We start from the raw sequence: 25,979 nt of genomic DNA, 5'->3' as shown, positions 1-25,979 counted from the left end.
TTGTTTTGTTCCGCGTCATGTTTAGGGGTGTGAAAATGTAAAATCGATGTCCCTACAATAACAGACCAGCGTGCATCTATACATTTTTCCATTCAAGAACGTTGTGCAAGTTTACTTCAACAATAGTGCCGCAAACTTGACATACTTTTGAAAATCCAGCGTATAGTTGGAAAAGCTTGTTGTCACAGCGATGGCGTTCTTCTTCCACGAGGGAGTTTGGAGTCGTGGCATTTGTTTCTAAGCGGACCGTTAAAGAACAACACAGACGTCTTGTGGACATCCTGTAAAATGTAACCAATCAAATGACGACTTTGAAACTCCTGAAGTGTTTTCAGATAAGTGTGCCATATGCATCAAATGTTCAGCCAAAGGTCTGTGGGTGTGACATCTGAGGCTGAGACTAGCACTTATTAATGCTTTATTCAGCATGACCTTAATCTACATCCCTTAATCCCAATACCTAAACTAACAACTACCTTACTAACTATTAATAAACAGTAATTAGGAGTTTATTGAGGTAAAAGTCACAGTTATTAGTTAGTTATTAGCACAAATCCTGTGATAAATGCAATACCTGCCCGCGAAATACGTCTACGTTTAATAGCGTTGTATTGTGTTGGACAGAATGAGGCAGACAATGCATTATTTTATAGTATTCTATACAGTGATAAAGTCTGTCAGACAGCACTGCATACTTTATAATTATGAAAATACCCAAGAAGGCTTGAAGAACTCAAATACACCTTATCTCGATGCAGTCGTGTTTATTGTCTTCGTTTAATCAGCCAAAGTGTTTTTTATCTTCTTTTTATTCAGCCTACATTGCAAGCTTCACATAGGGGATTTGCTGAAAACTATCCCTGCATCCCAATTCGCATACTATCCATACTAAATAGTATTTAAAAATGTATGTCCCAAATCGTAGTATGTTGAAAAGAGTATTCCAAAGATACCCGGATGGTTTACTATTTCCGGTCAGAATTTGAAGTTATCAAAATAATGATAATAATATCACATATTTTCTCCAAAAACACAGCAAGTGAAATTAATTTACCGCAACAGCTGAATCGCGAGGGTCTGTGTATGTGCAGTGATTTTTTTTTTGACGATGCGGATGATACAAGGTGAACATTGAGACAGAAGAGTCCACTAGATACAATAGGCACAGTTGTGATGTACTGTGCAGTAGTCGAAGGGAAAACCATTAAAAATTATACAAAACTGTTAAAAAAGCAGCATATCCATCTCCATTGTTTTTGTTTTGGTTCTTGTTCTAAACTGTGCATGCAATGGCAGATCCGCTGCTTTTCTTCTTCTGTCCGTCCGAGCAAATATCCTATAAATGACCCGACTCAGTGCTGCCTTTGACGTCTGGTAGAGTAGAAAAAGCATGTGTCGACTGTTCAACCATGCTTGGGTATACTTTGAAAGCTACTATGCAGGGATGGAAATTAGCACCCGCCACTAGCCAAATGCGGGTGATTTTGAGTTGTGGCGGGTAAACTCGCTTCACCTACCGGCCACCGTGGCGGGTAAATAAAAATAGCATACTGTTTCCCCTCTTTATAAACTGTGTTCAGTGCATGCGAGTGCGGCCGTATGTCCGAATATGACCAGTCGTTTTCGCCGTCATTACCTGGATGTAGTGCCAGAAGACGCGAATAAGAACTCGTGCTCGCGCTGAGAGAAGATCCGTCACTGTCATCCGGAAGCGCGCACTCGTCTCACAGCGCGCAAATATTGAGTTCTCTTTCAAGTCTTGTGCTTAAACAGACAAACTCACACAAAAAGTATGCCAACATGTTCATCTTGATGAGTATTCTAGCAGACATAGTCTGAATATGCCTTAAGTGAACTTTATACAGTCGTGAAAGATGACGCATATCCCTCTATTAGGTCTTAAAGGGGCAGTAGCCTTTACTGCTCTGTTTAATGTCAAACAAAAGGACATCACTCACTGCTCTTGATTGAATAGCTTTTGTAAGTTAAATAAGGATTAATCTTTCATTTAAACAGTTAAATATGCAGTTATTTTAGATTTGATTACTTTATTCCATTTCTGTACCTTTCTGCAGGCCAGTAGACCTGTACATTATTATTTAATGTACACATGAGTGAGGTCGTGTTAAACATTTTAGTTTGAATTTTATTTTATACTGTGGGTTGTTGCAATGTGCTAAATAAATATTTGCATAATTTGTAATTGATTTATTATTTGAATCTTTAATATTAATTAATGCAATTGCAATGCCTTGATTTTTAGTAAAGTTACAGAGTCACAGCATTAGTCATAAATGCAATTGGTAATTGGCATAATTTCTTTTAGTGCTTATTTCGGTCCATCCCTACTGACAATGTTCTGCTCGGTATGTCGTCAACACGCTTCAGGAGATGCCAAAACTAGTCGTTTCATTGTTGGTACTAAAAACCTAAAACTGGAAGCCATAAAAGACCACGAATCATCCAAATGCCACATCCAGGTAAAAAAAAAAGAAAAAAAAAAAAAAAGAGAACACAGAGCCCTAATCATTTAATGAAATGTATATCAGTTCATGGTTTGTGTGTGTATAAGAGAGAAAGAGAAAATGTCAGTATTTCATTGAGACTTGAGATTAAATAAACTGCTTAAGTATTGTAGAGCTTGTAGTATTAATTTTCACGTGCAGTTACACATTGTCGGTTAAAAACAAGAAAGTGGCTGGTAAAAACATTGAGTGGCTGGTAGATTTTGAAATCCATCAGCCACAGTGGCCGGTGGACAAAAAAGTTAATTTCCATCCCTGCTACTATGCATGGAGCACAACACAGAAAATTAAGCATTCCCGCGCCTTTAAAGAGTTTACAAGGGGTTGTGAGTAATATTAGCCTGCATGCATAGATGCATACTATGAAAATCTAACAGAAAAGTAGCACTACATTTGGTTACAATTTGTACTGTATGATATTTTAAATATACCATATTTGGGACACACAAATCCTAATTCTGCCTACTTTTTAGACATCTGGTATGTGAAAAGGGATGATGGATGGATAATGTGTGCTCATGGTTTGATTCAGAATGATTGAGTGTTTTTACGCTCAGGTTTTGTGTTTAATGCATCCTCTTCCTCTCTGTCTAGTGCACCATCTCATACTATCAGACGATGCATGTTCAGACAGCAGCGCTGCCGGTGCATTTCCAGACGCTCTGTGAGAGCTGTAAGCTGTATGATCCGGGTCAGCAATACGCTTCTCACGTTAAAAACCTGAAGCTCCGCACAGGCCTGCCCGTACAGTACCAGTTTGAGCCGTACTCTGCGTCCAGCCACCAGTAAGACCACTTCCTGTTAGGACACACCACATTTTTCAATGTTTCATACAGTTGTTACATGACCTCACTGCAATGCATTTTTAATTTACAGTTGATGTTTAGGCTGCATGATTAATCAAAATAAAACCGAAATTGTGATATGGCTTCATATGATAATCCAATCACAAAGGCTGCAATTTAATTTACATACTTGAAATTTACACATGAGCAGCTTTGCTTATTTATTTTTTTCTTAAATGCACAATTTATATATTTAACAAAAGTAATATTTCTTATTTTGTTTCATTTTTTTGTTGTAATAATGATAATAATTATTATTATTGGTAAAACTTTACAGTACGGTCTCAGTTGTTAATGCATTAATTAACATGAACAAATATTTAAACAATACAGCATTTATTAGCCTTTATTAATGTTTATAAAAATATTCATGTTAATGTTAGTTCACATGCAACTTTTGGTCTTAAAAATGTATTAGTAAATGCTGCGATTAACATGAATTAAGATTAATAAAGGCTGTAGACGTATTATTCCTTGTTGGTTCATGTTAACTAATGAAACCTTGTTGTAAAGTGTTTCCTTATTATTTTATAGTCATGTTTTGATATATAATCACAACCTTTTTGGCAAAATTGTGCAGCTATACAAACAAGCACACCTAACACGATTTCAGTCAATACTATTTTTTCCTCAAATCTGCAGTCCTGGTTAATATTACTTCTAGTTACTTGAAATTTTGCTGTAACATTCTGTATGCAATTTAGACATAATGTTAATTTTTATCCCAATCAGGCATGTTCGAACCCGGAACAACAGCTCTGAAGCTCCGCCCACCCCAGAGGAGGCGGGATTTGGAGAAGGAGCTGTGGTTAAACAAAGACGAGGTCAAGGTCAGTTTTACATACAATAAATGAACCAAAAATCAGCTTTTAGTGGCCGTACACACAACATATCTGACCTTTGCTTGATCGCAGTGCAACAGAAGAGATGGTATCACCCCTTCAGGCTGTATTTGATTATGATTAAATTATAATTTTAAAATGAATACAGTGATTATTTCATCATTGCAGGTAGAGACCATCACCAAGCTCATAAGTCCTGGCCGTCCACACTGAGTGACACTGACAGTGTTGGTCCAGGAAGTGGACTGGGCTCCCCGACCTCCAGCACAGGTAGCAAACAAAACCAGTTCAGTCTGGTTTATTGTTGTATTGACCTTTCAGCATGATTACAGAATCTAAAAGATATTTGGTATTAAAAATGCTTAATTATTTTGCTCTTATAGTGAAACATCAGTATTAAATAGACCAACAACTTAAAGGGATAGTTCACCCAAAAATGGAAATTTGATGTTTATCTGCTGACTCCCAGGGCATCCAAGATGTACTTGTGTTTGTTTCTTCAGTAGAACACAAATTAAGATTTTAACTCCAACTGTTGCTCGTATAATGCATGTCAATAGGGTCTAATTAATGGGGGTCAGCAGATAAAATTTTCATTTTTGGGTGAACTATCCCTTTAAGAACAATCTACACAAAAAATAGACCCATATATAAAATACACACAATCATTTATGAGTCTACACACTTAAAGGAAATTATTTGTGACCTTTGATATCTCTCAGTTCAACACCACACTGTGGTTTACAGTAATACAATAAAAACTTTTTCACAGTTTATGGGGTGATATTTAACTCTTTCCCCGACAGCGCTTAAAACAAAGTAGCCAGCCATCACCAGGGTTGGACCATTTTCACAAAAATGTAATAGCCCATTGAATATTTTGTTTAATGAATATCTGAGCGTGCATACAGTATATCAAAAGAAAGAGACCCTTTTCTTTTAAACAACAACAAAACAGTTTTATTCTATGAGTAAGTTTCATAAAAAAAAGCTAAATTTTGAAAAAAAAACCTGAGAAAATCACATTTTTGTGAAAGACTGACTCCAGATCAGATTCAGAGATGATCAAACACAGATAGAGGAGATCCATCAACATTAATGCTTCAGTCCTGTAGCTCGTTCTGGCTCCACATCTCATTCAGGAACATTAGATAGTTTTGATTTATATGATGTTTAATGTTGATGATCATGTTATTTTGCAAATGTATTTGCGATCACTTGTTTTACGATCGCTTGTTTTACGATTGCTTGTTTTTCTGCGTGTTCCTCGCATGTGTTTTGATCAGGAGATTCTGTACTCATTCAGAAGATGTGTAATAGCGCCCCCTAGCGTCTGACAGTGAAAACACGGAAAATTCCGTTTTTGGCAGGGAAGCGTTTTCTCAAAAATAACAGAAAATTCTGTGTTTGGTGGGGAAAGAGTTAAAGACTATTTGCCAGTCTGTGTCAAAAGAGCCTGACTCTGTATTTCTACAATGCATTTGCGCTGAGATATGGCTTGTTAATGTTGATATATGGTTGCTAGGGTGCTGTAAGTTCTTGCTAGGGCACGGCTATGAAGTTTGTATGTTACTACTTATTAGCTGCTTGATAGGGTGATTTAACTGAGACCAGCCCTAAGTCTCTGTGATGTTCTGATGAGGAGATATCATTTTCTCTGTTAAGTCTATGGGATTTTTATTGGCTGATTTTTTGCCCACCAGATCAACATCGTACATCATATAGCACACATCTCCTCAATAAGCCACATGATTTGACACCTCATTCATGGGTCTACGACAAACGGTGATAATATTGTTTAATGTTTTGTTCTCAGGTGACATCTCAAAACCTTCAAGGCCAGTTTCTGCAGCCACCTTGTCGTCCAATGAAGATTTAGAGGAGCGAGATGGCCCCATGGCCCCGTTTGAACAAAGTGAGTGACTGATTACAGTCCAAGGAAACATTAAATTTAAATACACAGAGGAAGTTTTTTTTATTGCCCCAGACTTGAGCATCTTTGCAGATCTAAGCACAATTGAAACAATGTTGAGATCTCCTCTGAAACTCCAGAGGAAACACATGAGATTATTTCTGAAAAGAAACATCTGAGAAGCAGGAGAATTAAGCCAATTATTTGCTCTCCATTCAGGAGAGACACTACAGACAAAACCAGTGTTCTTCATGCACTGGCCAGTTTTAAGATTTTGCTTAACTTGTAGAAAGAAAGCATCCAAAATGCACATTTATTTGCTTCCATACGTTTCAAATGGTATATATACTTATATATCTTTATGCCTATATCTTTTTAAACTCCTAATTTACTGCTTATTAATAGTTAGTAAGGTAGTTGTTGTATTGGTTAAGTTTAGGAATGGGGTACAATTAAGGGATGTTAGAGTATGTTCATAATTTCCTGCGGTATAAAACATTATACTCTATTTATCTGAAGCGTCCTGCCTTTGCCGTCTAAGAGAAACAATAAAGATATTGAAGAGATCTTATTTAGTCAATCTAGTTGAGTGTAGTATATAGTAAGGATATATGATGAGTGTTTGTTGTGTTTTAGGTATAAATGGGATTGAACCGGAAAGCGCGGCGCCCACTGGTCCTTTCAAAAATGTGGGATTGTCCAAAGCTGCAAAAACCCATCGGCTGCGTAAACTGCGCACACCATCAAAATGCAGAGAATGTGACAGCTACGTTTATTTCCAGGGTGCAGAATGTGAGGAGGTGAGACTGACCAATGTGTTTGTATTGTTGACAGTATCAGACAAAACTGTAGATGTATAATACCTGCAAATCAACTGTATAAACAACATTATTGTGCAATTAAATCACAGATGTTGAACGGCAAGTCACATTTATTTTAATAGCGCTTTATACAGCAGGGCTCGACAAAAGGGGCTTTCGCACTGGAGGAACCTTTTTATAGTTCCTAGAATTGTTTGCGGAAGTACAGAGGTTTTGGAGTGTTTGCACCGCAGGAACTGGGATCGATTTTAGTTATAGGAACAGTGCGCAGAAGTCGCCAACTTTCTGCAGAGCCATAGACCTCCAAACTTTGTGTGGCCTTCAGATGAGCTCAAGAACAGCGTAGAGAGCTTCATGGAATGGGTTTCCATGGCCGAGCAGCTCATCCAAGCCTTACATCACCAAGAGCAATGCAAAGCATGGGATGCAGTGGAGTAAAGCAGCCGCCACTGGACTCTAGAGCAGTGGAGACGTGTTTTCCATGGATGAGTCTGGGTTTGGCGGTTGCCAGAAGAACGGGACGTGCCTAACTGCATTGTGCCAAGTGTAAAGTTTGGTGGAGGGGGGATTATGGGGTGGGGTTGTTTTTCAGGGGTTGGGCTTGGCCCATTAGTTCAAGTCAAAGGAACTCTTAATGCTTGAGCATACTAAGACATTTTGGACAATTTCATGCTCCCAACTCTGTGGGAACAGTTTGGGGACGGCCCCTTCCTGTCCCAACATGACTGCGCTCCAGTGCACAAAGCGTTGGTCCATAAAGACATGGATGAGGAGTTTGGTGTGGAGGAACTTGACTGGCCTACACAGAGTCCTGAGCTCAACCCGATAGAACAGCTTTGGGATGAATTAGAGCGGAGACTGAGAGCCAGGCCTTCTCGTCCATCATCAGTGCCTGACCTCACAAATGAGCTTCTAGAAGAATGGGCAAAAATCCCCATAAACACACTCCTAAACCTTGTGGAAAGCCTTCCCAGAAGAGTTTAAGCTGTTAAAGCTGCAACGGGTGGGTCGACTCCATACTAAACCCTACGGATTAAGAATGGGATGGCATTAAAGTCCAAAACTTTTGGCAATGTAGTGTATTTACTCCACAAACGAACTCTACAAACAGTGTAAAAGACGCACATTTTTCCTATCAGGCCAGTACTGCGTCATCACAAAAGTTGATCAGTTGCGTGTGTTTTTAAGTCTAGTCAATTTAAACATTCAAGCCATTTTTAACCATTCAGATTGACTCAATTCAGTACTTGCATGTACAAAAAACAGCTTTCGAGTAGTAATTTGAGTTCGCTTTTGCATAAGCCTCTTTTCTGAGTATCTATTTTTTTTAATGGGTTCAGTGAAAATATTGGCAGAGCAAGTAATAATTTGAACTGCTGGCCCGACCAGGCAAATAGATAGTGTTGCGAAATTCATTTGTGAAACAACTTCATTTTCAGCTGTAAAGCAGCTCTACAGAAGACAAGATTGTCATTATTCAGCTCAATTCAGTTCTCATTTTGTTCTGATCTGATAGTGTCTGACTGTGTGTGTTTGTGTGTCAGTGTTTCCTGGCGTGTCATAAGAAGTGTCTGGAGTCTCTGGCCATCCAGTGTGGCCATAAGAAGCTCCAGGGTCGTCTGCAGCTCTTCGGACGTGATTTCTCTCAGGTTCTGCAGGGTGACGTGGAGGGCGTTCCTTTCATCATCAAGAAATGCATCACAGAAATCGAGAGGAGAGCGCTCAAAATGAAGGTGCGAGAGGATAGCTTGAGAAAGAATAAAGTACAGTAAAAGTACAGTAAAGAATGTTTACCTCTAAAAAAATGCATTATAAATGTGCCAAAACATTGTCACAGTTGAAGCGAATATCGTTGATCATCTAACAAGGCCACATATTAAGCTCTGGGTTAATTAGATGGCAAGTAATCGATGATAGATGGAGCAGGAATAAAGATCTGAGCGATTTTCACTTGGGCCAAATTGCTATAGCAGGGCAACTGATTTAGAGTATCTCTGAAACGACAAGGGTTGTATGTTGCTTCCAGTCAGCAGTGGTGAGAATTTACCTACAGTATCTGAGGAGGGACAAACTGCCGACAGGGTGTTGGGGGGCCAAGGCTCATCGATGCACGCGGCCATCAAAGGCTATCCCTTCTGGTCCGAGCCAACAGAAGGGGCACTGTGGCACAAGTCACACTAATCACACATCATGTTTTGGCTCAGTGGTGTATGTTTGCTCATTGCTTCATTTGCAAATAAAATTTTAAGTAAAACAGCAATTAAACAACTTTATACATTATATGCATGCAAGTTATGCACATTAATCATTGGTTAATCGCATAATTTCATGATACACTTGTTTTAATGGACAAGGTTGCAAAAAACAATTCCCCAGTTTTGCAGATTTGAACTAGCGTAGAAATCTAGACGCACCCTAGCGGCAGCAAATTTAATCTGCCCGCAAGTGTCGTCTAGCAACTCTCAATACTCTTCTGAGCTGTATTCCCCTAACTCTTGCCGGGCCAATCACATCGTGTATAGAGTCGGTGGGCGGGGCTTAGCATAATGACGGCCGAGTTGCGTTTGCATGCTTCTAGTAAACAAAGAAACTGGCGAACGGCGGCGGTCTTTCGAATCAGCTTTGACCACGACTCTGGAATACTTGGCGTTAAGCTTTTCTCTGAGAAAGAACAAAGAACGGCACTGAAATCATTCTTAAAAAGGGAAGATGTGTTCGGAGTTTAGCCGACCGGATACGGTGAATGTTTAATCTATCAACAAGCTCTGCTTCACCTTGGTTGCTCTGGTTGGTGTAGCGCTATCCTATCGCGTGCAGAGGGAGTTTGAAAGACAACCGTTTATCCGCCCCTCGGATTGAGCTGTCAATGGGGAGTTTCCAGACCAAACATCTTGATGTGGGTCTGGTTTGTCAGGCTAGATTTGAACTTCACTACTCCCAAAAGAGTTTTAACCCTGTAAATCCTGACATATTAAATAATAGATAGCAAAATGGAATACAACTCAGTTTTATTCAGAGGGCCAAATTGATGCAGTTGCTGATATTTATATGGCCAAAAAGAAAGAAGATATTTTGATAGCTTGCAATGTAAATCAATGGGAACTTTTTAACAGATGCAATACAGCTACATAAAAAGCATCGTCGTCACTCTATATCTGCCAATAATGTATATTTAAATGTTAAGTTTAATAATCAAAGCTCTGTTTTATTTTAAAAACATAATGCAATGCAATACAATGATGATTGACAGATGAACAAATAAACCTGATGACCATATAGTATTTGATGCTCACTTTTGAACTTGATTTTTCTAATAAATAATGTATGGATAATCAAGTAAACTGAAGTGTTCATTATGAAATATTCCTAATGATATAAAAGTTATGTTTCCTTTATTAAAATCAGTGCAAATTTCACGGCAGAAAGACACGTGAACCAGAAGCTTAAGCTGGATGTTTGTACAAGTATACTAAAAGGCTTTTTCTTGCTAAAAACGTCTAAACTGTCAATCAGACGACAGAAGGCATGTAGTAGATTGTGTGAGAGAGTTTTGATCATATGTATGCTTTATAGGGTTAATGCTTTCTTTGCATGTCTTCAGGGAATCTATCGTGTGAATGGCGTGAAGACCCGTGTGGAAAAGCTGTGCCAGGCATTTGAAAACGGTAAAGAGCTGGTGGAGCTCTCGCAGGCGTCTCCACATGACATCAGCAACGTGTTGAAGCTCTACCTGAGACAGGTGAGTCACCTGACTGTCATTCTAAGAGTGTTAAGTTTAAAGATGTTTTCTGTTCGTTTGGCAGACGATTTGTTTTGATTTGAGAGTTTTGATTTTGCCCTGCAGCTCAGTCTGGAAACCTGTACATTCATTTCTACTGCTTCTGTTACACTTTTGCGGGAACCAATCACAGACTGGCTTATCCACCTTATGCGCTATTGGTGGGTTTAACGAGATGATGGATAGAGAAGCGATGGGTCGTTGCCCGTTGATCACGCCTCTTGTGGTCTGATTGGTTTAAGGATTATCCAATTGTGTACGGAGTCATTTGAACTACGCCCGTTGATCACACCTCTTGTGCAGTAGAAAATACAGAGCAGACTCCCAGAGCAATGTTTAATCTTAAATTGAGCTTGGTCTGGTGATAGCCAGACAAATCTTCTATAGCATCATATTTGCTGAATGAAACCCAATACTTGTTTTTTTATTCATTTTGGGGTTCTGATTCCAAAAATAGTGCCTGTCTTGCTCTAGAACAACACTTTCTCACAAAATATGATGTCCTTTGTAAGGTGGAGAAGTCTTGTATTATACCTTTAATAACCAGAAAAACTGCCACAAACACATCTGATGATTCTCACATTATTTTATGCCTTACGTCTCCTCAGCTGCCAGAGCCCATCATGCCCTTCCGTCTATATAACGATCTGATGGGACTAGCGAAGGAAAGCCTGAACTCAGACGGCTCAGAGGCCGGTGAGGGAGTGAAAGGCCCAGAGCTGGTGGATCGTGGGTCAGAAACTGAACCAGAGCTGCTGACCTTAGTTCAGAAACTCAGAGAGCTGCTCAAGCGGCTGCCACACGCTAACATCTCCACGCTGAAGTACATCGTCCGGCACCTGCGCAGGTGAGATTGTGCACCTTCAGACCTTAAAAACAGATTCATAAGTTTGGTTTAGTTTATTGATTTATATAGCACATTAAAAACAACCAAGGTTGTAACCAAAGTGCTGTATAAGAGCATTAAAACAAAATCAAAACAGAATTAAGCATTAGATAAGGGGTGTACGAAAATATCGATACACGTGAGTATCGCGATATTATGTTCAATTATGTCGCGATATTATGTTATATCGATTCTCAAAAACACTGTATCGATACTTATTTATTTACATCCAAGATTCGTGGCTTTGTGTTCGAATTAAACCACAGACTGTATAACACCCAACCGCTAGATGGCAGTGTTATCTCAGAACGTAACTGACGCGGAGCCGGAGAAGCGCAAGGTGAATGTGTGTGCATTAGCATTAGCAAACTTCACAAGACGATAGAAATATTCCACTCCGGCGGTTTACAGAGCTGAAGTGTGGACTCATTTTGGCTTCAGCTATAAAGAAGCCACTGAGGAAATCAACAAGAGTCACTTTGTTTGCAAAATTGGCCAAGTTAAAATCCAGTAGCCTACTCGGGAAACATTGAATCTGAAAGCTTGCTTAACATCCTGATCTCATCCGCGTTGCTGAGAAGCGTTTCGATAGAATATAGCACATTTTCCTCTCAGTAACAAAATAAACACACTGCAAAACTGACAGCGGTGGCAGCAGAACGAAAGCATCTGATTATAGCGGTGTGGATATGGATGCACCAGCTCTGCAGTTCAGTAGACTTGAAATGGCACTTTATACATAGACTGTATAAAAGAAAACAGCTTTACCATATTAAATATAAAACAAACAGTCATTCAGGCATGGAATGAATGAACTATGCACTTTCTGTTGCTAAATAGTTTAGAAATGAAAAATTGCTATACTGTGAACCTTTAAAACATGTACGAATCCTGCAGTCACTTTACTATTTCCCTTTACTTAGATTGCACAAAATAGTGATTAGTCATATAAATCATACTGTATTAATTAAATAAAACAGTTGCTTGTCATGTTTTATGCATATGGTTGTGTTCTCTATTCTTTTAAATTAAATCTTTCTAAAAAAAAAAAAAAGTATTCGCAATATATTGTATCGTAACACATGTATCGTGATACGTATCGTATCCCCAGATTCTTGGCAATACACAGCCCTAATTGGATTTAAACATTGAGGGTACATGGGAAAGCATTTACACCATCAGTTAAAAGATAAAGAATATAATTGAGTTTTTAAGGATGCTTTAAAAGTAGCAACAGAGGAGGAAGATCTAATACTGAGAGGAAGACAGTTCCAGAGTCGAGGAGCCGCTACAGAGAAAGCACCGTTAGTCTTATAATGAGAGCGAGGAATAGAAAGAAGTTGATTCGAAGAGCGTAGGGATCTTGAGGCATTGTGCAAATCAATCCGTGACCTAACCGGTAGCCAATGGAGAGAGGCTAGCACAGGAGTGATGTGCTGATGCTTTTTAGTGCCAGTCAGTAGTCTGGCTGCTGCGTTCTGAACCATTTGCAAACGATTTACAGCTGAATTAGGCAAACCCAGGTACAATGAATTACAATAGTCCAACTTCGAGGTGATAAATGCATGGATGACATAACCGAATGACAAAAGATTCATAACCTACAGCTGAGGGTTTATAAACCCCTAGTGATTTACAGGAACTGAAGGGCATTGGAGAGATTATGATTACACATGTCAATGCCATATTCAATTTATTATTCTTAAAATTATAGGTGTAATATTTAACAAAAGTCTAAATACTAACACTTTGCTCTGAACTGTACGATAAAATACATTTTTTTTTTATGTATTATAAAATATATTGATCATCATAATTATTATAGAAATGCTGGAACTTTACTGCATTTTAGAGGGATACTTTATTTACTTATAATAATTGTAATTAATTGAATTATTCAATAATGAAAAAATATGATTAATTACTAATACTAATATTTTTTAATATAAATTATTTAATATATAGTATTTAAGTTTTAATATATTAATAACTAATAATCTAATAATAATTTAAAAGTTTAAGTATTACATTTTTATATTTATATTTTTAATTATAAAATCAAATCTGTAAAAAACAGATAAAAATAAATGTAAAAAAGGAATGCAAAGTAATTTAGTAGTTGACAGTTAACATGAACTATTATTTTTAATATTTTTCGTATATGAGAGTATGTAGGTCTTGTGATTTTATATGCATGAATATGAAAAATAATTGTTTAAAATAGTCACTGCTTGAAATATCAAGTTTGCAAACTGCCGTTTTATAGATTTGGGAATATAAAACATCCCTTGTATAATGTTAGTGCTGACAGATTCTTATTTTCTCTCTCTCAGAGTGTCTGAGTTGGAGCAAGATAATAAAATGAGCGCTAGTAATCTAGGCATCGTGTTCGGCCCGACCCTGATGAGACCCAAACCCACCGGAGCCACGGTGTCGCTCTCATCTCTGGTGGATTATCCTCATCAGGCTCGGATCGTAGAGGCTCTGATCGTCTTCCAGCAGAGCATCTTCATCTCCATCTCCTCCTCCTCAGTCAGCTCTCCAGCCCAGAGCCAGGTCTGCACACAAACACATTTAAAGTGATTTAAAGGGGTGGTTCCGTGTTTTTTTTCTAGGCTCAGTTGTGTTTATGGGGTGCAGTATAACATGTCTTAATACTTTTTTTTTTTAAACGCTGTATTTTTCTTCTATTCTCCCTTTATTCCTCACCATAGTCTCCACTGTCCTTTGAACGGCTCGTTTGCTTCCTGCTTCTATGAAGCCCATCCCTCCGAAAAACGCAATGGTCTTAGATTGGTTAGATGGCCAAATGTAGTTTCCTGTATCTTTATTGGCTGAAGTGCCAAGCACAGGTTGTCCGGAAGCCACGCCCCTTCCCATTACGGGCAGGGTTTATGATGTCACCAACCCAGGAAGAAGCTTGTTGTAGTCCAAACCGGCCATTTTTGTAGGCAATAAACTGCCGTAATTTTAAAAGACAATATCTCTGTTTGCATTGAACTTTCAGCGCTGAAACGTTGCAGATACTGTTTATGCTCAGGCAGCGACATCACACACTAACTAAAGTTAAACTAATCAAATCGCATGTAACCACCCCTTTAGCACACAGGTTTATATGGTTATTTATATGTGGTTCTGATGCACGTTCTCCATACAGGACTGTGAGACTGGAACTCCTGAAGAGCCGAACAGAGCCGATCTGGAATGTGGTGAGAGAAATAATACATATTAAATTACATCTTTTAATGTTTATAATATGAATATTATAAAATATGTTTTGTGCTTGGGTTTGCAAATTAAGCGGATCTGGAATGTATTGGAATATACACAGATCAGGCATAACATTAATGACAGGTGAAGTGAATAACACTGATGATCTCTTCATCATGGCTCCTGTTAGTGGGTGGGATATATTAGGCAGCAAGTGAACTTTGAAGTTGATGTGTTAGAAGCAGGAAAAATGGGCAAGCGTAAGGATTTGAGCGAGTTTGACAAGGGCCAGATTGTGACGGCTAGACGACTGGGTCAGAGCATCTCCAAAACTGCAGCTCTTGTGGGCTGTTCCCGGTCTGCAGTGGTCAGTATCTATCAAAAGTGCTCCAAGGAAGGAACAGTGGAGAACCGGCCACAGGGTCATGGGCGGCCAAGGCTCATTGATGCACGTGGGGAGCGAAGGCTGGCCCGTGGGGTCCGATCAAACAGACGAGCTACTGGAGCTCAAACTGCTCAAGAAGTTAATGCTGGTTCTGATAGAAAGCTGTCAGAATACACAGAGCAGCTCAGTTTGTTGCGTATGAGGCGGCATAGCCGCTGACCAGTCAGGGTGCCCATGGAAACGGTATTCTGGTGGCTGTGGCTCTTCCAGCAGGATAATGCTCCTGACACAAAGCACAAATGCTTCAGGAATGGTTTGAGGAGCACAACGACCAGTTTGAGGCGTTGACTTGGCCTCCAAATTCCCCAGATCTCAATCCAGTCGAGCATCTGTGGGATGTGCTGAACAAACAAGTCCGATCCATGAAGGCCCCACCCACTTACAGGGCTTAAAGGATCTGCTGCTAATATCTTGTTGCCAGATCTCACAGCACACCTTCAGGGGACTAGTGGAGTCCATGCCTCGACAGGTCAGGGCTGTTCTGGCAGCAAAAGGGAACCAACACAATATTAGGTCATGATGTTATGCCTGATTGATGTATATTAGAAACATTATGATTAGAATTAATAAATATTTATCTAAAATTTGTATTTTAATTATTTAAAAAAATTATATTATAAAATGAATTAAGATGATGTATGAAATAAACAATCACATTAATTATAAATATTGAATGCATATTGTTGCTTGGAATTGTGAATTAATTGGGATCTGGAAAGTGGTGTGTGTGTGTGTGTATATATATATATGTATATGTTAGAACTGGACAAATTGTATTTAATATTTTGTATCCACAGGATTGTGAATTATTAGATTTAGGAAATTAAATCTTATTGGAATTCAGTAGTATAGTTATAAAATGCTTTCTTTTTTTATTGCCTTTTATACTTTGTTTAATGACAGATATCAGATGTTCATGATATTGCAGTTCAAATCGCAATATTTGTTTAAAAATTGTCAGTGATGTTTTTTTCCCCATTTTGTCTTTCTTCAGGTCATTCTGTGGGTTCCTCTGGTTCTCAGGAGCGTTCGCTGGACTCAGACTCTGATGTGGAGGAGCAGGTCAGAGAAAGCCGACAGCGCCATCCTCTGGTGAGTCAGGAGAGCGAGACCAGCACAGAGGAGGAGCAGACGAGTCCCAGAGCGAGTCTGGACCTGAGCGGCCTCGTTTCAGAAACCATCCCAGAACAGATCGCCGCTACAGACCCACAGTCAGACGAAACCAGCTCTGAGCAGGTCTCAGATCAGTAAGATGAGGGAGGCATGAGGAATTTAAAGGGTTAGTTCACCCAAAAATTAAAAGTATGTCATTAACTCCTCACCCCAATGTCGTTCCACACCCGTAAGACCTCCGTTCATCTTCACACGCAGTTTAAGATATTTTATATTTAGTCTGAGAGCGTATGCAAGTGTATGCACACTATACTGTCCATGTCCAGAAAGGGAATAAAAACATCATCACAGTAGTCCATATGAGACATCAGTGGGTTAATTAGAGTCTCTTGAAGCATCAGAAATACATTTGGGTCCAAAAATAACAAAAACTACGACTTTATTCAGCATTGGCTTCTCTTCCGGGTTTGTTTTCAATCCTCAAATAAAGATTCAAACAGTTATGAATCAGCGAATTGATTCATGATTCGAGTCGCGTCAATCAATACGCTGATTCAAAACCAATGCTGAATAAAGTCGTAGTTTTTGTTATTTTTGGACCCAAATGTATTTTGGATGCTTCAAGAGACTCTAATTAACCCACTGATGTCTCATATGGACTACTGTGATGATGTTTTTATTCCCTTTCTGGACATGGACAGTATAGTGTGCATACACTTGCATACGCTCTCAGACTAAATATAAAATATCTTAAACTGTGTGTGAAGATGAACGGAGGTCTTACGGGTGTGGAGCGACATTAGGGGGAGGAGTTAATGACAGACATTTCATTTTTGGGTGAACTAACCCATTAAGCAGGTTGTTAATTAGCTGATATGAACTGGATGTTTATATAATGTATCTGGGACCTGCAACTGGAATATAATAATTACTGTCTTTCAGAAACAAACATATACGCCATTATAATTTTATAATAATAGTATTATTATAATAACATTTTGAGTCAGTGTGTACTGTGTAGGTATAAAAAAGCATCCACTTATATTTTGATAGGAATATTACAGTAAATAAGAACATTTAGCATTTTTATTTTTTGGTATTTATTATAATCTCATCCATGCACTGGAGTTTTTTCTTTGTTTACTGACAAAAGAGCATAAAATGATGTTACGGTTAAATTGAGCGAACCGCCATGCTGCTGGTCAGTGCTGGTATTAATGCTTTTTGCAGGAGTAGTGACTGATTTCTCTTTTAAATATGTGCTTCTTTGATAATAGTGTGTATATTTCATTACTGATCTTCCCGGGACTGTAGCGTTATCTGAACCATGTTAGCCACATGACTGATAAACGCTTGATGACCAGTCATTTGTGACTCAATTTTGTACATTTTGAAACTGTATATATTTCAAAGAAACAATTGCAGTTAATCATTAAGTTTGTAAACTTTGCCTTGAATGCATTAAAATATTCACAACACCATAATAAAATCATTCATTAAACAAAAGTAGATTTTTTAATGTGAAAAAAACAAAACAATCCAAGTTTCAAATTAATTGTCATCGTCGATCACAAGAATCTCAAAAACCCATAGTAAAAGAAAAGAATGACATCAAGTTTGACAAAGAAAAATAAAACCGTGACACACTCGTCTTTACTGTACGAGCCTGTATGTGATGTATCGTCCGGCCGTCTCACTGGGCCGGATAATCTTCACCACCTGTTAAACAGAGAACAACGTCTTTAACCCTTAAAGGGACAGTTCACTTAAAAATGAAAATTGTCATCATTTACTCACCCTCAAGTTGTTTCAGACCTGTATGAATGTCTTTCTTCAGCTGAACAAGGGAAGATATTTTGAAGAATGTCAAAATATCTTCCCTTGTGTTCAGCTGAAGAAAGACATTCATACAGGTCTGAAACAACTTGAGGGTGAGTAAAGGATGACAATTTTCATTTTAAAGTGAACTATCCCTTTAAATGCACACCGTGGGTCATTTACAACCCAGGACCTAATTCTCTACCCCCCTCCTCCTCATGCTAAAGGTAGACATCAATCTTTAAAACAAGAAAAAATTATAAAAGTACATTTTTTTGTAAGTGTGGTATATGGTCGCCAATGACCCACGGTGTGTAACAGTGCAAGTATATATTATCTTCTGCACAACAATAATTTAATCTTAAACTCTTTCCCAGCCAAAAACAGAGTTTTCCGTGTTTTCACTGTCAGACGCTAGGGGGCGCTATTACACATCTTCTGAATGAGTACAGAATCTCCTGATCAAAAAACACGCGAGGAACGCGCAGAAAAACAAGCGATCGTATGCAAGCAGATGCATGTGCAAAATAACGTGATCATCAACATTAAACATCATATAAATCAAAGCTATCTAATGTTACTGGATGAGGTGTGGAGCCAGGACGATCTACAGGACTGAAGCATTAGAGGTGTAGATGGACTCGATCATCTGATCATCTCTGAATCTGATCTGGAGTCAGTCTTTCACAAACACGTGATTTTCTCAGCTTTTTGTTCAAAATGTCGCTTTTTTTAAATTGAACTTAGCCATATTCAAGTGTTGATAAAAAAAGAATGCATGAAGCGTGAAAAAAACATTTTAAAGAAGAGGGTCAGGTCTTTCTTTTGATATATATTGCATGCTCAGATATTCATCAAACAAAATATTCTAAGGGCAATTACATTTTTGTGAAAATGGTCAAAAAGCCTGGTAGTGGCTGGTAACTTTTTAAAATGCTGGCGGGGAAAGAGTTAATGACGGATTAAGTGCAATTCACATTTATTCCACAAGGTGGCAATGTCTGATACCAGGGTATTCACATGATTTAAAAAAAGTCTTAAAGGTCCCGTTCTTCGTGTGTTTTTGAAGCTTTGATTGTGTTTACAGTGTGCAATATAACATGAGTTCACGTTTCGCGTGTAAAAAAAACTGTATTTTTCACACAATTGCCTTATCTGTACAGCGGTGTTTCCTCTGTCCTAAAAACGGCCTGATGATTTCCTTGTTCTCTGAAGTCCCTCCTTCAGAAACACGTAACGAGTTCTGATTGGGCCAGCACTTCCCGTGTTGTGATTGGACAGCAGCTTAGCGCACTTTGCCCGGAAAGGTCCCGCCTCTTACCATAACGGGGAGATGCAAGCGCTGAATGCGCGCTCTTCTCCACGTGGGAGAGCAACGAGACCACGCCCCCTATTTTGCGTGTTCTTGTGGGCGGAGCTTTAGTCAACAAACGGTTCTAGTGACGTCACTACAGCAGGAAGTGCAGCGGTGTAGACCAGACCGGCCGCTCGCTGTCGGCTTTGAAAGGGAACTTCTGTTAAATAAAATATCTCGCTTGGCATTGAACTTTGAGCTTTATAATTTTACAGGTATTATTTATGCTTTAACAGCAACATTACACACTAACTAAAGTTTGAAAGACGTAATCGCGAAGAACGGGACCTTTAAATTGACCTTCCCCAATTAAAAAATAAAAATGTCCTGATATTTTCCTCACCCCAATCTTATCAAAGATGTTCATGTCTTTTTCTTCAGTCAAAAAGGATTTTTCTCAGCATAAAAGACTTCAATGGGAACCAACGGTTGCTTGGATCAGACTCTATTCCTCTGGATCATCAGAGCCTCTGAAGCTCTTCCTCATTGATTTGGACCTTCAGCCGTTGGTTCCCATTGGAGTCCATTATAAGGAGAAAAATCCTGGAATGTTTTCCTCAAACAAACTTCATTTCTTTCCCACTGAAGAAAGAAAGACATGAACATCTTGGATGAGATGGAGGTGAGGAAATATCAGGACATTTTCATTTTAAAGTGAACTAATCCTTTAAGGGTTAATGGATGTATTTCTTCATTCAATTTCAAATAATAATACACACAAGTTTTCAGATCAAATGTTTCTCTCACCTGCCCTCGCTTCAGCCCAAAATATCGAGCCACGGGATCTCCAGACTGAATTCTGGGTAACTGGCTCTCCTTGAGTTTAATAATGACAGTCAAGAAAAGCAGAGAAGCCAAATACTAGTCAATCTGTGTGTGTTAAATCAAGCGGCAACCTCCCCCAATTTCTGTTGAAGCCCATACGGAAGTGACCTAAACTGTAATTCATCAACTGGCCACTAGAGCGGCTGCAGAAGGAGCAGGATCTCATTGAGTCTCATGTTAAAATGCCCAACTTTACAGCAGAAAAAAACATGTTTACAGCCTGGTACAAATTGTGGTTTTGGTCTATATGGCTAATTTTGCCCTTCATAGCGACTGTGAGGGGGGTGAATGTCTTTATAACATTCGATTACATTATATAAAGCCTTAAAGTTCTGCTTTTTTTCAGTCTGTGGTTGAAATACATCTCTTATCCAAGTTTAAAATGTGAGTGAGTTTGGAGCACAGCGACCAGTTTTTCTGACCAATGGCAAGTGTGTGTGAGAGTGTGCGGGAAACCTGTTTGACAACAGTATTTCTGGCAATGGTTTGACACTTTAAACACTTCAGATCTGGATACTATCTGGCCAGCAGCTCCGTCACTTCCTCTTTAGACATGACGATGTGTTCAGGGACCAACTGCAAGAGACAGAGACAATCTCATTTTCAGAATCAACAAATGTGTATATATTTATATTTTACATAAATCCATATATTGTATTAATGTAAATATTTGTATTCATAACATTTTTACTATTTCAAAATTGTTAATTTAATTCTAATACTTGATAATAGAATGAGTTTTATTAGAATTTAACAGCGAATGTTAAAAGTTCATCATATCACACCACAATATTTATTAAAAACTTAAAATACTATAAACTTCATATTATATTCATATTATGAAATGTTTTTGTGCAATGTTTACTAATATAACATCTCTATGATTTTTTTAATAAATTATTTATATTGATAATTTGTTCTTATACTATAGGCTTTAATGAATATTTTAAATATTCATATTATAAAATGTTTGTGTAATATTTGTTAATATAACAAATTGTTTCATAATATTTATATTATTAATGTTCTTAAATAATATGCTTTAATATTTTAAATATTCATAGTATACAATATTTTTATATTAACAATATTTTTGTGCAATGTTTGTTATAATAACAAATCTCCATATGACTTTTTATCAATAATTTTGTATATTCATAACATTCATATTAATGTCCTTAAATACTATATGCTTTAATAAATGTTATAATTTTATATATTCATAATATTTATATTAATATTCTTAAATACTATATATTTTAAGTATTTGTTTTATAAAATATTTTGGTGCAATAAGTTCAATTTGTTATTAGCAAATACTGCACAAAAATATTTTATAATATGAATATCAAATATCAAAGCGTATTATATTAAATCAAATATTTGACATATTCTTATTATATTTTTGTGCAATGTGTTATAATAACTAATCTCCATATGACTTTTTTTACATTAATTTATTTATAACATTTATATTATTAATATTCTTAAATATGATACTTATATTTTAAATATTCATAAAATATGTTTTGTGCTTGGGTTAAAACTATACTAATAATTTTAATAAAGGAAATAAGAATTGTGGGTTTTTTTGTTTTGTTTTAACAGCAGATATTAATCATATCAGAGTTCAAACCCTAATTAATGATAAAGAATGTTAATTATGCATCTCTTTTGCTCCATTGTGTCCGTGATAAACGTCTCACCTCGTGCTCTGTGATGTTTATGAGCAGCTCTTGCTGTTGAAACTGTTCCAGGATATATTTTGGAGCCATATCAACCAAAGACTGCAAAAGAATCGCCATCCTCCTCATCATCTTCATCTCCATGATCAGGTGAGACGGTGGTTTGAGCATACCTGTTTCGCAGAAGGCGTCATGCCCGTCTTGACCACGATAACAGCCCGGGTGATGTTTTCCTCCTGCATCCGCTGGCAGTACATCTTGATGGTCTTGATTCCCACTTTCGGCTCCTCTGTGTGGATGCAGAATATGATCACATGACACGTTCACAATCACATGCTCTCATGCGTCAGATCCAAAGGGCAACCTCTCGGCGATCGCTCTTGAAGTCAATACGGAAGTAATGTAAACTGTAATTCATCAACTGGCCACTAGAGCGGCTCCAGAAGGAGCAGAATCTCATTGAGTCTCATGTTAAAATGCCCAACTTTACAGCAGAAAAAAAACATGTTTACAGTCTGAGACAAATTGTGGTTTTGGCCAATACGGCTAATTTTGCCCTTCATGACGACTGTGAGGGGGTGAATTTTTTTTATATAATGTAAACTCATTTGTTTACATTATATAAAGCCTTAAAGTTCTGCATAATTAAGGGCGTGGTTACTTTGATTGACAGGTGGATAGCCATTTATCCGCCATCTATAGCCATTGCGTCACATAAGCTCCGCCCACACCCCGCCTCTTTGCCTATTTTCTGTTATCAAGGCGTGACTCGAGATGACGCATTGCCAAGATGGCCAGCTCGTCTACTTTACGCTTCAGAGCGGTTTATCGGTATCCTATGGGTGACGTCACGAACACTACGTCCATATTTTTTTACAGTCTATGGTCAGATCCAAGCCTGCTTTAATTTCTACATTTCCATAACTGTTTATTTCACACCAACATAATTAATTGTTCTGCATCTGTGAGAGTGTGGGCGGGCTTTTGATATCGCAGCTGTACGTCCTGCTCTACTTCCTGCTCTCTACTGCACAACTCCGGTGTCGTGACAAATCCTGTCCGCCTGTGAAATCGTGTCCCCTTATAGGACCCAACTTGGTAGCGGTTTTAAATGCCTGATCAAAAGTTGTTATACATGGTTCTGGACAATTGTTTAAAAATAAACTATGAATTCATTGCCATACTAAGTACACACACACAAAACATTTATTTGAAATATGTAATTGATTGCTATAATGGGAGCAAAAACATGTTCTGAATTATTTCAACTGATAAACTAAGTGATAATACCAATACAAAATCATAACATAGTAAGTAACTATGATGTAAAATATAAAGAATAATAAGAAAACAATAATATACAGAACAGGTCCACAAAATAAATAGATTATATACGAGATATGCTTGTATATATCTTATATACTTGTATAAGCACTTATAGCTTTAGTTATATACTACTAGTTTATGAAAAATATGATTTTTTTAAGACATTAAAGACTATTTTAACACAATTTAAACAACAAAAATCAAAACGCGATTTTGTAAGAATTGTAATCAGGCTCTGAACAGGTTACCCATTAAAAGTTCTTTCAGCCAATAGAAGCGCTCTGGGGTCCTAAGTGGACACGATTTCACAGGCGGACACGATTTGTCATGACACCGGTCCCGAAATCACTCGGTCCCAAGATGTCCGCGCCGTGCAGGCCGCCTGAAAGCTTCAAATCTGCCAAGCGGAAACTGATGATGTCGCGTCGTCCATATTTTTTTACGGTCTATGGTCAGATCTCACCTGGGAAGAACACGAACATCTGGTCGGTGGGGTCGTCGTTATGAGCGACCAGCACGGTGAGGTCAGTCCGTCGGGGCCGCCCCTCGCTGGGCCGGTCGCCGAACTGACCCTTAAACTCATCCAGGGTCTGGTCCAGCTCATCTTGGGTCACCAGAAACCCTCGGTCATGGCACAGCTGCAACAGAACACATACACTCGCTCTTCTATTCACTATGGTACTGTTATGTAGCCTGACGTGGTCAAACTCAATTCAAGTCAGAATCTGACGCTCCATTGGGCTGTGATTATGGGGCGTGTTTCAACCCAACCAGGAAAGACCTCAATTGGACAGACCAACAACCAATCAGAGCAACGAACTGCCAGACCGAACTGCCCGAGCTCAAATGTGGTGGGCGGGGCTGAGTTCGGCTGGCATCCAGGCTAACTGTTATGGGTTATTTAGTTACATCTGGTCATGTTTTATATTTAAGCATGATTTAATAAAACCATTTCTTTATATATTTTTCTCTTTACTTTAATATTTTAAATGTTCATATTAAATATAAAATATTTATAAACTTTGTGTGCAATATTTGTAAATATAATGAATCAAAAATAAACATTCTTATTTGTATTAATGTTCTTAAATACTATATGCTTTAATGCATATATTTTAAATATTCATATTAACAAATGTTTTTGTGAAATGTTTATTAATATATCTCATGTTTTTAATAAATATTCATAATTCATTAATGTTCTTAAATACTATACGCGTATATTCCTATTTTAAAATCTTTTTGTAATATTTGTTAATTTATCAATATGACTTATTTTAAATAATTTTTATATTCACAATATTTATATTATTAATGTTCTTAAATACTACACGCTTTAATGCATATTTTAAATATTCGTAAAATATTCTTAAAATATTTTGTGCAATATAACAAATTTAAAATATTTATAATTTTTACATTCATATTGACAGTATTGTTCTTAAATAAAATAAGCTTTAATATATATTTTAAATATTCATATTATTAAAAAAATTGTGCAATATTTAATATAACAAATCAAAATGTTTATATTATTGATTACATTCATACTAAAATATTAATGTTCTTAAATACTATAAGCTTTAATGCATGTTTTAAATATTAATATAACATTTTGTGCAATTCATATAAATAAATGTTTTTATAATCATTTATACATTCATGATATTGACATTGATCTATACACGCTTTAATGCATATTTTAAATATTCATATGATAAAGTATTTTTGTGCATATATTATTATATATACTAACACTGGTCTTTCATAAAGTGTCCCGATGACCGTGACTTCGCCCTATCTTATATTTACTGTGTAAGTTATTGACTTATGATTGCGTGTTTAATGTAAACAAACACCACGCGAGTTATAAATGGCGAAAAGCCGCCGCTCAGTCAACAGTCACACCTGCATTATGGTCTTACGGATCTTCCATAATCGATAAGTCTCCTCTTCATCGTCCATTTGAGCGTTTAATGATTAATAAAGTCCAAAAACACTTCTTTCAAACTACGCGCACTTCACAAAGGATGCGAAGGACCCTTGGATGGTGTCTCATTTATTGCCAGGCAAAAAAATAAGGTTCTACCAAAATGAAGGTTTCACCACAGTAGCATGTAAAAAATACGGTATAATTGTGTAAAACCGTATTACTAAAAGTGTTGTATTTGTTCCATTACAACTGAAAGAATAATAATGTGTAAAATACTAAAATAATAATATATACATATGTTGTTAATTAATACTTGAATAGCAAACATAGAACATTGCCAAGGGAGTACATAAACACACAATTCATATATACAATAATATATATATATATATATATATATATATATATATATATATATATATATATATATATATATATATATATATATATATATATATATATATATATATATATATATATATATATCATAAGTTGCTGGGACACAGATTAATACAATAACATACAAACAATTACTAAGAAAGCTCTTTAAATACAAACATTTTCTTGAAATATTTATTTTATTATTAGTATGTAAGGAATCTTAGGGTTTCTTATTCTTTATGTAATAAAGAGATTTGAGAGGTGAGTTTAATTAATCGAG

At 37.2% G+C, this 25,979-nt stretch overlaps 2 protein-coding genes and 1 long non-coding RNA gene across 6 annotated transcripts in view; 1 reads left to right on the top strand and 2 right to left on the bottom strand.

The window, feature by feature from the left end:
* Nucleotides 1–16,623, top strand: part of arhgap45a (Rho GTPase activating protein 45a) — a 57,787-nt gene extending 41,164 nt beyond the window's left edge. For all 3 annotated transcript variants that reach the window (XM_067452864.1, XM_067452863.1, XM_067452862.1), the window contains exons 13-23: nucleotides 3,120–3,310; nucleotides 4,103–4,200; nucleotides 4,381–4,482; nucleotides 6,029–6,127; nucleotides 6,761–6,924; nucleotides 8,490–8,678; nucleotides 10,547–10,684; nucleotides 11,332–11,570; nucleotides 13,943–14,165; nucleotides 14,767–14,818; nucleotides 16,259–16,623. In XM_067452864.1, coding sequence (XP_067308965.1) covers nucleotides 3,120–3,310; nucleotides 4,103–4,200; nucleotides 4,381–4,482; nucleotides 6,029–6,127; nucleotides 6,761–6,924; nucleotides 8,490–8,678; nucleotides 10,547–10,684; nucleotides 11,332–11,570; nucleotides 13,943–14,165; nucleotides 14,767–14,818; nucleotides 16,259–16,515 — 1,752 coding nt within the window. In that variant the 3' untranslated portion in view covers nucleotides 16,516–16,623. The remainder of the gene's footprint in view (nucleotides 1–3,119; nucleotides 3,311–4,102; nucleotides 4,201–4,380; nucleotides 4,483–6,028; nucleotides 6,128–6,760; nucleotides 6,925–8,489; nucleotides 8,679–10,546; nucleotides 10,685–11,331; nucleotides 11,571–13,942; nucleotides 14,166–14,766; nucleotides 14,819–16,258) is intronic.
* On the bottom strand, nucleotides 11,453–14,752 carry LOC137089310 (uncharacterized). The gene is made up of 3 exons (XR_010907658.1): nucleotides 14,319–14,752; nucleotides 14,030–14,167; nucleotides 11,453–11,592 (listed from the first exon to the last, which is right to left on the bottom strand). It is a non-coding gene; the product is annotated as an uncharacterized lncRNA (long non-coding RNA).
* A 1,250-nt stretch (nucleotides 16,624–17,873) lies between the features above and the next one.
* On the bottom strand, nucleotides 17,874–25,432 carry polr2ea (RNA polymerase II, I and III subunit E, a). 2 transcript variants are annotated; one of them, XM_067452860.1, is made up of 6 exons: nucleotides 25,294–25,432; nucleotides 23,849–24,023; nucleotides 22,233–22,348; nucleotides 22,081–22,161; nucleotides 20,297–20,950; nucleotides 17,874–18,096 (listed from the first exon to the last, which is right to left on the bottom strand). In XM_067452860.1, the coding sequence occupies exons 1-5, from the start codon at nucleotides 25,348–25,350 to the stop codon at nucleotides 20,891–20,893; spliced, it is 489 nt and encodes a 162-aa protein (XP_067308961.1). In that variant the 5' UTR covers nucleotides 25,351–25,432; the 3' UTR covers nucleotides 17,874–18,096; nucleotides 20,297–20,890. The 2 variants fall into 2 exon arrangements, with proteins under 2 accessions (XP_067308961.1, XP_067308962.1); XM_067452861.1 differs by lacking the exon at nucleotides 22,081–22,161.
* Between the last annotated feature and the right edge of the window lie 547 nt (nucleotides 25,433–25,979).

This window comes from Pseudorasbora parva, chromosome 9 (assembly GCF_024679245.1).
Source record: "Pseudorasbora parva isolate DD20220531a chromosome 9, ASM2467924v1, whole genome shotgun sequence".
Taxonomy (NCBI): domain Eukaryota; kingdom Metazoa; phylum Chordata; class Actinopteri; order Cypriniformes; family Gobionidae; genus Pseudorasbora; species Pseudorasbora parva.
The sequence above is the reverse complement of the archived record's forward strand: the minus strand, read 5'-3'. Positions and strand labels throughout refer to the sequence as shown.